At 48.2% G+C, this 12,964-nt stretch overlaps 1 protein-coding gene across 1 annotated transcript in view; it reads left to right on the forward strand.

The window, feature by feature from the left end:
• Positions 1 to 596: 596 nt before the first annotated feature.
• The window catches only part of OPHN1 (oligophrenin 1), a 278,050-nt gene continuing 265,682 nt past the window's right edge, over positions 597 to 12,964 (forward strand). The window contains exon 1 of the mRNA XM_043974083.1: positions 597 to 885. Coding sequence (XP_043830018.1) covers positions 732 to 885 — 154 coding nt within the window. The 5' untranslated portion in view covers positions 597 to 731. The remainder of the gene's footprint in view (positions 886 to 12,964) is intronic.

Raw genomic sequence — 12,964 nt, forward strand, 5'->3', positions numbered from 1 at the left:
GCAGCCGCGTCGGGAGTCCGGGGGCCAGCTGGTGCGCCTTAGGGAAGGGGCGAGGAGGCCGGGGGCGGCTCACTGGGACGCGGGTGGGGGGCGCTCGCCCGCTCTGGGGAGGGGCCGGGCCCCGGAGCACGGGGCCGAGGAGAGCGGCCTGGGTCGGCTGGGGTCAGGATCAGAGGAGCCTCGGGAGCTGGAGGGGACTGTGTAGCGGCTGACCGCGGGGAGGGGCGATCGGGGGCGGCACGCAGGCCCCGCCTCCCTGCCCGCTCGCCCCGCCCCCGGCCGCCCCGCCCCGCCCCCCGGCCCGGCCCGGCTGAAGTGGCACGTTCGCGATTGTCCAGGAAGGACCCGGGGCGGGCTCGGGAGGCCACTTTAGCTGCAGCCGCTGCTGCCCTCGGGTGGCTCGTGCGCCGGGGCGGCCGAGGCGAAACCGGGGGCGGGGGTGGGCTGGGAGCATGCGGAGCGCTGGCCAGCGGCCGGTCGGGCCCCGCCAGCTGTAGCTCGCCGGCTCGGCCGAGGGAGGGAGGGAGGCGTCTGCCGCCGGCTCCCGCTGAGCGCCCCGAGCGGCTGCCCCGGCCCTAAGTCCCGCCCGCGCCCCCCCCCCAGTACGGTGCGGTGCGCGGGGGTGCGGCGCCCCAGCTGCTGATGCGCGCGCCCTTCCTGGGCTCGCTGGCTCTCGCTGTGTTGGCCGTGAGTGCGTGGCCCTTCTCCGCGCCCCTCCGCGGCCCCGCATCATGGGGCACCCCCCGCTCGAGTTCAGCGACTGCTACCTGGACAGCCCCGATTTCCGCGAGAGGCTCAAGTGCTACGAGCAGGAGCTGGAGCGCACCAACCGATTCATCAAGGACGTGATCAAAGACGGCAGCTCCCTGATCGGCGCGATGAGAAGTAAGTGGCCGCTGCCCCCGGGTCCCCTGGGTGCGCACACACCTGTCGGGGAGCCGCCCGGCGCCGCGGGGCTGGGGGTGGGGGAGAGGTTCACCTGGCGCTTACCGATCCCGCGCGAGCTGGGCTGCCCTTCCCGCGCCCCCTCGGGCGCGCTGGCCTTAGTGGCTCACTTTCTCCGTTGGGTGCCAGAGGACCCTCCTCCCCGGCAGATGCCTCTCGTTGGCAGATGTCTCGCTCATCCGCCATTCCCGGGGAAGTGCAGCAAACCTGAACAGATGCCCGGTCCCAAGGAAGAATTGCGGAAAGGCGCCTTGGGGTCTGGGAGTGAGTGGGTGCTCGCTCATCTGGTCCAGAAGCGCCCTTCCTCACTGGACACGGTTGCTTATTGCCATTGTTATGGTGATGTTTGCAGACGAGCCTGGGGACAGAGGGACCGGGAAGAGACCTGGGGAGGTGGGGGCGGGGGCTGAGAGACTCTCCATGGAGTCTCTGGCCCCAGCTGCGTGTGGCTGGGAGGCAAAGCAGGCAGTTTTAGCCTAAGTAGGGGCACATGGGCTTTCATTTGCCGGTTCCAGTGGCCACTGAATAGGGCTCAGGGCAGGAACAAAAGCTATATGCCCTTGGATGGGTAAAGACAGGGAAGGAGGGAGGATGGGGCTGGAGAGATGGGGGTAGGGGGTTACTCCCTGAAGGAACCTCACTGTGCCGGCCTTCCTGGATGGTCACAGCTGACTCAGAGGCTTGGAACCGCTGTGTGTGTGGGGGGGGGGCGGGGGGCGGTGTATTTCTGCCAGTACTCGAGTAAGAATAATAAACACCCCCACCATCAGTTCAGGCAGACCCACCCTTTCTGCCAAAGCATATACCCTGGAGAAAGGAGGGCTAAGATTGGGTGGAGCAATCCTTAACTTTCTTTCTTCTTGGCTTGGAAATGGATTATGAAATTTAAAACCACAGACAAATAGAGATGCTCATAACTTGTGTTTTCCCCCTTTTCTTTTTGAGTGACTTGATTTTCCAAGTGCCTGTATCTGGGCTCAGTGCCGATGTCTCCGGGCAGGTGCAATGGGGTTTACCTGGCACCAGTAATCACAAGCACTTAACAAGTACCTCCTGCTAGCTATGAGAGTCCCTGCCTGCAGGAAGCTGATATTCTACTTGGGTTCAGCCCCTACTTCAGTGTGACCCTGGGCAAATCACTTCCCCAATTTTGGGCATCGGTTTCCCCCTTCTGTAAAATGAGAGTTGGAATGGATGATTTGAAATCCTAAGAGTTGGGAGAAGAATTAGTGGTAGCCACTTCTCTCGTTATTGCTGGGCTTCCAGCTTCAGCGCCCTTTCTCCTGGGAGTCTGCATTCTCCCCTGGCTTACTGTTTGTTAGTAGCAGTCGGGCTCAGCTAGTCCAAATGGCTTTCGAGTCATTTGGTTGCTTGTGATAACAAACAACAGAACCCTGACAAAGAGCACCCTCCTCGAATCTGCTGGGTGATGGGCCATTTGTTCTCCGTGCCCTCCTGGACACCTAGGATGGTCTGTTGGGTGTATCGATGCATAATTCAGTTCATCAAAGGTTAAAGAAAGGCATGCAGGAAAAGAAGGGGGGGCGGGGGCCGGGGCCGGGGCCGGGGCAGGCGGGAGGGTGGAGGAAGGGGAGAAAATGGGGGTAATTGTTGACTTATTAATTAGATGGTGGCTTTCTCTAATACCTGCTGGCTCTAGCCCCAGAAAGGGCCAGGTTGTGGTATTCATCAGACTAGAAAACCATTAAAATTACCTGCTCAGAGGCAGCCACAGATTAGGATTATAAACACACCATAACAGTCATTTTGGATAAGAAGACTCAAATAAAAGGGAAAAAAAATGAAAGCAAGTGAAAAACAGCCTGGTTCAGTTGTGTTCAATCAATATCAGCTCTTTCTTTGGAGGTGGAGAGTGCGCTTCATCATGAGCCCTTTGGGATTGTCTTGGATCCTCTTGTTGCTGAGAATAGTTGTCATTCGCAGTTCTTCATCGAACAATATTTTTTTTTTTGGTGAGGCAATTGGGGTTCAGTGACTTGCCCAGGGTCACACAGCTAGGAAGTGTTAAGTGTCTGAGGCCGAATTTGAACTCAGGTCCTCCTGAATCCAGGGACGGTGCTTTATCCACTGCACCACCTAGCTTCCCCTTCATTGAACGATATTGCTGCTACTTTGAGGGGGAGGAAGATATTTCAGAGCGATACAGAATTGAAAGGGACCTTGCAATCATGTAGCCTAACCCTGTATAAAACGATGGATTCCAATCTCTAAAATGCCCTTTAAAAAAACCAAAACAAAACCAAACCATTCTAGTCTCTGAACTCCCCTAGTGACAAAGAACTCACTACCTTGCAAGGGATTTATTCCATTTTTGAGGCCCTCTTGTTAGAAAGTTTCAAAGTCAGACTAAAGCCCTTTTTTTGGACACTCTAAGTATTGTATGCTCTCTTTCAACGTTTCCCTCTCTCCCTCTCTCTGTCTTTCCCACCTTCACCCCTTCCTGAAACTTGCCAGATCAGATAACCCCAAAAGCTATATATGTGGTTCGAAGAGGTCTAAGAAAAGAATGTGGCCGGATAGGCTAACTTGCTAAGCCCTTTATGGAATTGGGATGCTGAAAATAACGAAGGTAGTATTCCAGCATTCTCCATTGTCTCCTGTCAGCTAGAATGGATGTTAAACACCTGCTCTAGCTAGAAGCTAAAACAAGATGCTTGTCCTGTCCAGACCACAAAACTGTTTGTCTTTTCACTCTTCCCTTCCTCAAAAACTCCAAGCCGGGCAGCTTTAATGTATTGATGTCGATAGCAATATATCTACATCTTTTAACGATACCTTTTGTTTTAGTATCACCTCCATTTTTGAATATATCCCTTCCCCTTCCCCTAATATCCTTATTATTATTATTATTATTATTTATTTTTTTGCAGGGCAACAAGGGTTAAGTGACTTGCCCAGGGTCACACAGCTAGTAAGTGTCAAGTGTCTGAGGTTGGATTTGAACTCAGGTCCTCCTGAATCCAGGGCCAGTGCTTTATCCACTGTGCTACCTAGCTGCCCCCCTAATATCCTTTTTAAAAACTAAATTTATTTTTTCTATAAGCAAACATTTTTTTCCTCCTTCCCCCTTCTCCAGGAAAAAGAAAAACAAAATCCTTGTAATAAATGAGCATAGTCAAGCAAGACAATCCCCCGTATCTACTATGTCCAGAATGTGTGTCTCATTTTCCATGTTAATCTACTACTTCTGTCAGGTGGTAGGCAACCTTCATCAACAGTCCTTTGGAATCATGGTTGATCATTGCTTTGATCAGAGTGGTTCAGTCTTTCAAAATGTTTCAACCTCTTACAATCCTTTGTAATAACGCCATTTTTTTTTTTGCAAACCTTGAAAAGAGAAAAACGGGATGGGAGAGAGAGAGAGAGAGATTGAGATTGATCGATTTATCAAGTCCAATCAACATATCTATTCATCTGACAGGATGTGCAATCTCTATAGGTTTCCCTCTCTTCCCAAAAGAAGGGAGCAAGTTGTATTTTCCCTACTCTTCTTGGAGTCCAAGCTTGGTTATTATAATGACACAGCAATAATGGGTTTTTGTTTGTTGTTTCCATTCATTTTATTGTCATTGTTGATATCATTTTTCCTGGCTCTGCATTAGTTCACATAAATTTTCCTATGCTTCTCTGAGTACTTTATGTTGTCTGGTCCTTATGGCATAGTAATATTCTATTATGTTCATGGACCACAATTTGTTTAGTATTTCCCGCATCGTTTTCAGTTCTTTGCTACCTCAAAAAAGGCTGCTATAAATATTTTGGTGTATACAAAACACTTTTTCTGGCTTTGATTTCCTTGGGGTACAATAAATTGTGACATTTTGGGAGGTTCAGAACTGTGGTTGTATTGGTATAGTCAATTTCCTGTGAGGGGAATCCCTGTATCGATGTGGAGCACCAACTCACTTTCTTACTATCTGTTCACCAGTTTACAATGCCTAGGGCCATCGAATGATTTAGTGACTTGCCCTTGGTCACATGTACAATGATCAATGTAATATAAAGTAGCCTGGGATTGCACAGCTAGTAAGTGGAAGAGCTGGGATTTGAACCCAGGACATGGAATTAGCCAAGGTTTTTTCTACTCTCCCCCTTCAACAGGTTGAATTCAATTCAGCAAATATTTATCGAGCTTCTATTACGTGAAAAGCACAGTGTTGGTGGAGTTACAAAGATAAAAACAAAGGTTTCTACCCTCAAAGATATATATATATATATATATATATATATATATATATATTTATATGTGTATGTGTGTGTATGTGTATAGGTATATATGTATATTATATATACTGCATGACAAATCATCCAGTTTGTATAAGAGAAGGCAGTAACATCCGAAGGGGGTCACCTTATTCCTGGAGGCTTCTTTCCTCCCCCACTCCCCACTTACACATGGAGCAATCTTTGCAATTAGTTTTTTCTTTGTGTCCACGAACCCATTTTGGCATTTGGCATCTGGCACTGCAAATCAGAATCTTCGAAGGTTTTGATGAAATCAGCTATGGAGCTGGCATGGGCAAGCGTTCCGAGGAGCCAATAGAAATTGGCACATGACATTGGCAAAAGCTGGCAGCGGTCTTTCTTTCAGTTGAGAACCTCAGGGGAACTTTTATTTCCACATCTCTTCCCTGATGGAGGCTGATTTTTGTGTAACCTGTAGATGAGGTTTCACTCCAACTAGAGTGTAAGCCTCTCTGCAGTGATTTGCTCCCTGAGAGAGGCAGCCTGGGAGGTAGGAGGCATGAGGCCTGTGTTCTATTCCTGATGGCTATTAATTTGCCGTATGTCCTTGGGCAAGTTGTTTTTTCTTAGTGCCTCAGCCTTCAAATCTGTACAAATAAAAGGGTTGGACTTAATGACCTCAAAGTTTCTATCCGGCTCTGACATTCTAGGTTCTGAGGCCTCTCCCAGCTTTGCCATTCCATGTTCTAAGGTTCCTCTCATCTCTTACATCTCTGTTCTAAGGGCCCTCCCAGAGATTAAATGACATAATATGTGTGAAGCACCTAGCATAGTGCCTGGCATCTAGTAGGTGCCATATAAACAATAGTTATTATGATGATGACAACACCCCTCCCAGGTCTGACATTCTCTGTTCTAGAGTCTCTTTCAGCCCTCTGCCTTTAGTCATTCTAAATATTTCTTGAGTGACTCCAATAGAGCTATCCCTGGGCTAAAACTACAAAGAAAAACAGATTTCTCCTGCCCTCAGTAAGCTTACAATCTTGTTGGCATCTAGTGAATGGTTCGGCTTATAGAAATTTTACAGAGGAGGAAACTGAGCGCCAGAGAAGAAATGTGACTTGTCTAAAGCCACACAAAGGATTATAGATCCCAAGGAGTCCAACTTCCTCATTTTTCAGAGGAGTAAACTGAGACCCAGGAAAGTAGCAGGACCCAGATGTATTTGGCTCTGGAGTAAAAGGACCTGGAATCCTTTATCCTGTATGAGGTGAGAGTCTGTTAAGTGTCAAGTGTCAAGTGTCTGAGGCTGGATTTGAACTCAGGTCCTCCTGAATTCAGGGCCGGTGCTTTCTCCACTGCGTCACCTAGCTGCCTCCTCCTTGCTCTATTTCTAACAGGCTCTCTGTATCACATTTTGTAGGGAGAAGGGTAAGGAGTACAATAGGGTAAACACTGGACTTGGAATTCCAGTGGCATAGGGAATTCTGGGATGAGGAAACTCCTTCCCCAAATACAGGCCTGCACCTTCTCTACAACTGAGTCCTAGAGAGAGTTGTCCAGACCAGTGATATAAAATTCAAAGAAAAATGGGCTTTATAGAACCATCCACAATGTTCTTGATGGGCCCCACATCATCTCAGGAAGCCACATGGCAATGATATTTATTTTCTTTTGGTTTTTATTTGTTTTGTTAAATATTCCCCAGTTACATTTGAATCTGGCTCTGGAAACCAATGCTTGGTACTTCTGACTTAGAGCCCTGAGTCACATAGCCAGGCAGGATATTTCAGGTGCAGGATTTGAATCCAGGTCTTAACTAAATTTTTATCCACTAGAGGCACTAGCTAGATCAAAGTTTCTTTTTTTCTTTCTTTCTTTCTTTTTCTTTTTTTTTTTTTTTAGCGAGGCAATTGGGGTTAAGTGACTTGCCCAGGGTCACACAGCTAGTAAGTGTCAAGTGTCTGAGGCCGGATTTGAACTCAGGTACTCCTGACTTCAGGGCTGTTGCTCTATCCACTGCGCCACCTAGCTGCCCCTAGATCAAAGTTTCTTAAACTGTGGGTTGCGACCCCATATAGGGTCTTGTAACTGAATGTGGGGATCATGAAAATTTGGCACCAGTAAAAGGTTATGCATACATCTTTTATATACCTGGGATCGTGTAAAAATTTCTCCGGTGAAAAGGGGCCAAGAGTGGAAAAAGTTGAAAAAGCCCTGAGCTACATGATTACAAGTCTCTTCATTCTCAGAGATCTGCCTCTGTCCCTCTCTCTCTGTCACCCATAATACCATAGATCTAGAGTGGTGCAACTTCATCATTTTACAGAGGAGGAAACTCAGGCCCAAGGAAGTGGCATCTTCCTGCCAGGGCTCAATGAGAGGACCTGAAATCCTACTTTGGAAGCCTACTGCTTGTGTGATCCTGGAAGCACAAACTCATTTACCCGCTCTGAGACTTGGTCTCAACTGACATCCCTTCTAGCTCTAAAATCCTACAAATTTGTTTTCCTATGAATGACAGGGCAATCAGGTGGCCAGGCAGGGAGTCAGGAAGACCTGAGTTCAAATCTGGCCTCAGATACTTATTAGCTGTGTGACCCTGAGCAAGTCACTTCACCCTTTTACCTCAGTTTCCTCATCTGTAAAATGAGCTGGAGAAGGAAATAGCAAAGAACTCTAGTATCTCTGCCAAGAAAACCCTAAATGGGGTTATAGAGAGTCAGACATGACCCAGCACCACCACCACCACCACCCATTTCATCAAAGAGCATTATCTGGCTGCATGGGGAGCTTCTCCTCCTCTTCCTGGAGCATCCAAATTTGGCCTGGCCATTGGCCTGCTAGGTCTGGCACTCTTGCAGTGAGCCTCTATGAATCCTGCTTCCCTGATATCCTCAGATCTGGGCCTGCAGCAGCAGCACTGACATCCATATGGATTCATATTGTCTCCAGCTCTCAATCTGTCATGCCCTTGGCGGCTCCTTGTTTCTCTTGGGATGTACCCAGCTGAAATATCAAGGGGGTGGCCCCTGGATTCAGCTCCCTCTTCCACCTCCAAGTCGTTGATGTCACTAGCCAGCTTGAGCTGTGGGAAAGGGGCGGGGTCCCCAGAAACTCACTGGAGTGTGGGCTCTAGCCAGGCAGATGTTTTCCTTTATCTCCCTTTGCCCCAGGGCCCTGATAGGATCAATCGTGCACAAGTCCCATGCTACAAACCACTGGTTGCTCTACAGACAGTCTAAGGCACCTTGGGCTTGAGGCCTGGTATATGGATCCACTTTGGTTCTCTTGTCCAATGCACCCCCGCATCGGGGTCTCGCCACCATAAGTGAGGATTATGCCATGCCCTTTAGGGGATTCTTGAGTCCTTCATCTGGAAGAAGGCAATTTTTCCTAGAGGGTTCTGGGAGAGGTCATGACTGGCTGTGGTAAATAGCATGCATTGCTCATCGAGCATTTCCCCTCATGTGACTGGCACGCAGCAATCTGGACAATGGACTGTTCTTTAGCTAGTGCTTCCATTTCTCAGATTCTGGAGAGAGTTTACTCAAGGTGAGTTCCTTGAGGGCAGGGACTGCTTCCTTCTTGTCTTGTCTTGTGCTAGCTTGGTGGCCTGCATAGGGTAGGCCATTAATAAATGCCTTTTAATAAGACCCCGAATAAATGGGTTGTCTGAGTGGTAGGTTCAGTGCCTCTTGTATACTTTTTCCACCACTGACCTTTATCTTCCTACAAACTTCTCCCTGGAAGGCATAGCTTCTTGAGTCATAGATTCAGAGCTGGAAGGGACCTTAGAGCCATTGAGTCCAGCCCTTTTATTTTAGAGATGACCAGATAAGGAAGCTGAGGTACAGAGACCTTAAGTGATTTGCTAAGGGTTACATAAGTGTCAGAGGTGGGATACACACCCAGGTCTTTCTGCCTCTAAGTCTGGTGCTCTAGCCACTATGCCATGTTGACTTCCTTAGCTTATCTAGATGGCTGAGCATGGAGCCCTTCATTGGGCCCACACCACTCTTCCAGTGGCCCCAATCTGCACCAACACTCCATAGTTAGGTCTAGACACACCAGGGGCATGGTGTCTACCTTTCTAATGCTCATGACTTCACTTGGGAACTTCAAACTCACCCAGGGATATTACCTAGATCATAATCCTCATTCCTTCCATATATGCCTAACCTGCTGGTAAATAGGCTATCAAGATATGGGGCACGGCACCTTGTGATCTGGAAAATCCCCATAACATTTTTTGGCCCTCCCTTCATAACAGGGAAGAAGTCTAGATTATTATGGTATTAAAAGCTAAAACATGTTGATATTCTCTAAGACTATGCATATATTTTATGCCTTTCTGAGTTTCTAAACATTTTCTGTTTTGTCTGTGGCTTCCACAAAACTCCCCCCAAATTCGCTTTTAATTTCTTGTGGTGACCCAGGATATATTGAAACCGGGATGGGGAAAGTCACAGTGTAGAAGGGATAACTGTAATTCCTAAAATGACTAGAATACAAAGGTCACTTGAAGCCCCACTGTCTAGTGCTGCAGGTTATTCTCCATGATAATTCCTCACAGCTAGGTGGCTACTGTGAGTGTAAGTGCAAAGGATCCTGGGACAGTTGGTGGGGCAGGCTTTGGGGCCTGGGGCTAGAGAATTGTGATCCCAGCTCTGGGGAGTGCTGCTTCCTCAGAGATAGAGGCTTCTCTGTTCAAGGGCTTCTTCATCTTCTGGAATCTTGGTATCATTTCTCCTCTGTCTCTTCTGATCTCTGTGGCATTGATGTATGGTATCCCCCCCCACCCCACTCCATCTAGCCCACCTTTCATCCTCCCCAGGCCTCCACCACATGATGGGATCTTAAACTGTTAAACCCCATGTGACATGTCTTCTGTAATGTCACAGGCTAATGGAATAACTCTGGTGTAGCTAGGAAGCACGAGGAGAAAATCAGTTAAGCTCGCTGGCTCCTTATAGTGACAACATTTAAAGGACCAGGTCTGGGGCTCCTGTGGGGAATATGTTAGGAAAAGGGAACAGGATAAGCAAATTTTCATCCTATTTCCCATCATCAAATGAGATGATATTTGTAAAGTGCTGAGCATAGTGCCTGACATATAACAGGTGCTTAATAAATGCTTATTCCCCGCCAGCTTCCATGTATGCTCCCTTCCTATTGGATGGCACTACTTGTCATCCCTCATTCATCCTATGCCTTTGTTTGAATGGCATCCATTGACTACAATGCTTTCCTGTCCCATTTTTACCAATTGAAATCAGCCAGTAAGTCAATAAGCATTTACTTACCAAGTGGTTACTATGTGCCGAGTACTGCGCTTAATGTTGGGGATTTAACCAAATGACCTCTGCACCTCAAGGACTGTATGTTTTGAAGGAAGAGACAATAAATACATATATGGGTACATGCAAGATGCATACAGAGTAGAAGAAACATTACCTCAGAGTCCAGCAGCTGAGGGAACCAAGCAAGGCTGTCTGCAGATGGTGCCATTTGAGCTGAATCTTTAAGGAGGATGGGAAGGGGGAGGGCACAGCCAGTGCAAAGGCAGGGAGATGGGAAATAGAGTATATGAGGAATACTGAGTTGGCCTGTTCAACAGGACCATAGAGTGTGTGGGGTGGGATGGGTACAGTGATGTGTAAGGTGACTAAAAAGAACTTTAAATGCCAAACAGAGGAAGTTGTATTGTATCCTAAAGGTAACAGGAGGCTAAATGACAAACTTTCCTTGCTGTCCCTCTCCCAAGTCAGAAATGCTTTTTCCTTCCTCTGCCTCCCCTAGTAGCACTTTGGTTTGCATCTTTCTTATACACAGTAGCTTTTTAGTTCATGCTCGTTGATGCAAAGATGGCTGGAAATGCCTTTCTCACCATTCCAAACCTGTTGTTTTAGAAGCCGCTTTTATTGGCCCACCTACTAGGAGAGGTCATCCAATCAGACCCCACAGCAACGAAGGCCCATTCATCATCTTTTTGGCTTTCTTTCTGTGGCTTGATTTTGTTTATTATGTCTAGCCCAAAGGTCCTCCTATTTCATCTGCCATCTGGTCCCAGAATTTTCTCTTCCACTGAGTCTCCAAGGTGCTTGAGAAACACTTTTCTGAGCTAGGCTTTTCTTTCCTCCTCCCCTCTTCATCCCTGCTCTTTCAGTCTTGGTCTGTTCCTCTTCAAGGGCAGGAAGGCTTGCTTGATGATCACTGGTGAGCACTCTGGGCCGGGATGGGCAGTGGCCAATGGGGGTATGAACAGGAGAAGCTGGAAAGGAGGCAGGAGTTGGTGGTTAAGAGAAATTAGGTTGAAATGAGAGGTGACCCCCACCTCTTAGCTACTCTAACAAGGAATTTGGGGGAGAAGCAGCATTAAGCAGACCTCCAAATCACCTTCCGAAGAATATTTCTTTTTTTTTTTTTTTTTAGTTTTTTTTTTTCTTTTTTAGGGAGGCAATTGGGGTTAAGTGACTTGCCCAGGGTCACACAGCTAGTTAAGTATTAAGTGTCTGAGGCCGGATTTGAACTCAGGTACTCCTGACTCCAGGGCCAGTGCTCTATCCACTGTGCCATCTAGCTGCCCCCCCCCCCCGAAGAATATTTCTGATGCTTATGACCCCATTTGCCCTCTTCTTCAGTCACCCCTCCTTGACGATTCTTTCTTTCCATCTTGGAGACCTGCAAATGGATTATGATGTCATTAAGAGAGGGGCATCTGCTTCACTTGGATTGATGATGCTATGGTGAGCATTCCCCACCCCTTAGTGCTTGGGCAGAGGGTCCAGGCCCTTTGTCATCCCTTACTTGGGATCAGGCCTCTGCTGCCATCCTTGTGAAGGAAAAGGGATGGCTGGGGAGAGGAGAATGCCACCTCTTCCCCTCCTTCTATCCCATCTACTGTTACTGGCCTCCGAACTCAGCACCCTGGCCCAAACACTGCAGTGGCATCATGGTTCCTTGTACCTTAGATCTCTGCCTCTGCTGGAAATGACAACAGCTACTATTGTGGGGAGCTGGAGAGAGGAAGTGGGCAGAGCCCCAGGCTGTGGCCAGTGTGGAGAGGAAGCTCCCTGGGCTCTGTTGTTGCTATTGAATCATTGAGAAAGAGGATTCCTCAGCCTAGGAGGTGGACGCTTTATTTGGCTGATTTTAGTAGCACGAGTTAGAATCTTTAATGCAGTCTCACCGCGGTCCATTCCTAGAGCTTTCTTTCGGCTCTTGTTGGCTGTGTGATTTGCCCCGTGTCCAGCTTTCGTTTCCTCATGAGTACCTTGAGGGAGAATGACATGTAAAAGGTCTCCCTGGTGGCTTGTCGGATAGAAAACAAATTGGAAACCGGGAATAGTTTTTGTCATCACGGTCATTGCCATGATTCTGTTCTCTCTAGGATCTCATGGCCAGCAGGGGCCTCCTAGACCATCAAGCCCAACCCTTTCCTCTTCCCAAAGAGGCCATTGAGGTTCAGGTTAGGGGAAGGGAGTTGCCCAGGGTCACACAGCTAGTAAGGAGCAGGGCTGGTATTGTTATCTTTTTTTTTTTTTTTTTGCGGGGCAGTGGGGGTTAAGTGACTTGCCCAGGGTCACACAGCTAGTAAGTGTCAAGTGTCTGAGGCCGGATTTGAACTCAGGAACTCCTGACTCCAGGGCCGGTGCTCTATCCACTGTGCCACCTAGCTGCCCCCCAGGGCAGCTAGGTGGCACAGTGGAGGGGAAGAGTTTCCGCTTCCAGATGCCAAGTGCCTTTCTGTTCGGCCTGTGGTGTGGCCAGATTGTCTCTGATGATGATAGTGTTTCATTCTCTCTTTGAA

This window comes from Dromiciops gliroides, chromosome X (genome assembly GCF_019393635.1).
Source record: "Dromiciops gliroides isolate mDroGli1 chromosome X, mDroGli1.pri, whole genome shotgun sequence".
Taxonomy (NCBI): domain Eukaryota; kingdom Metazoa; phylum Chordata; class Mammalia; order Microbiotheria; family Microbiotheriidae; genus Dromiciops; species Dromiciops gliroides.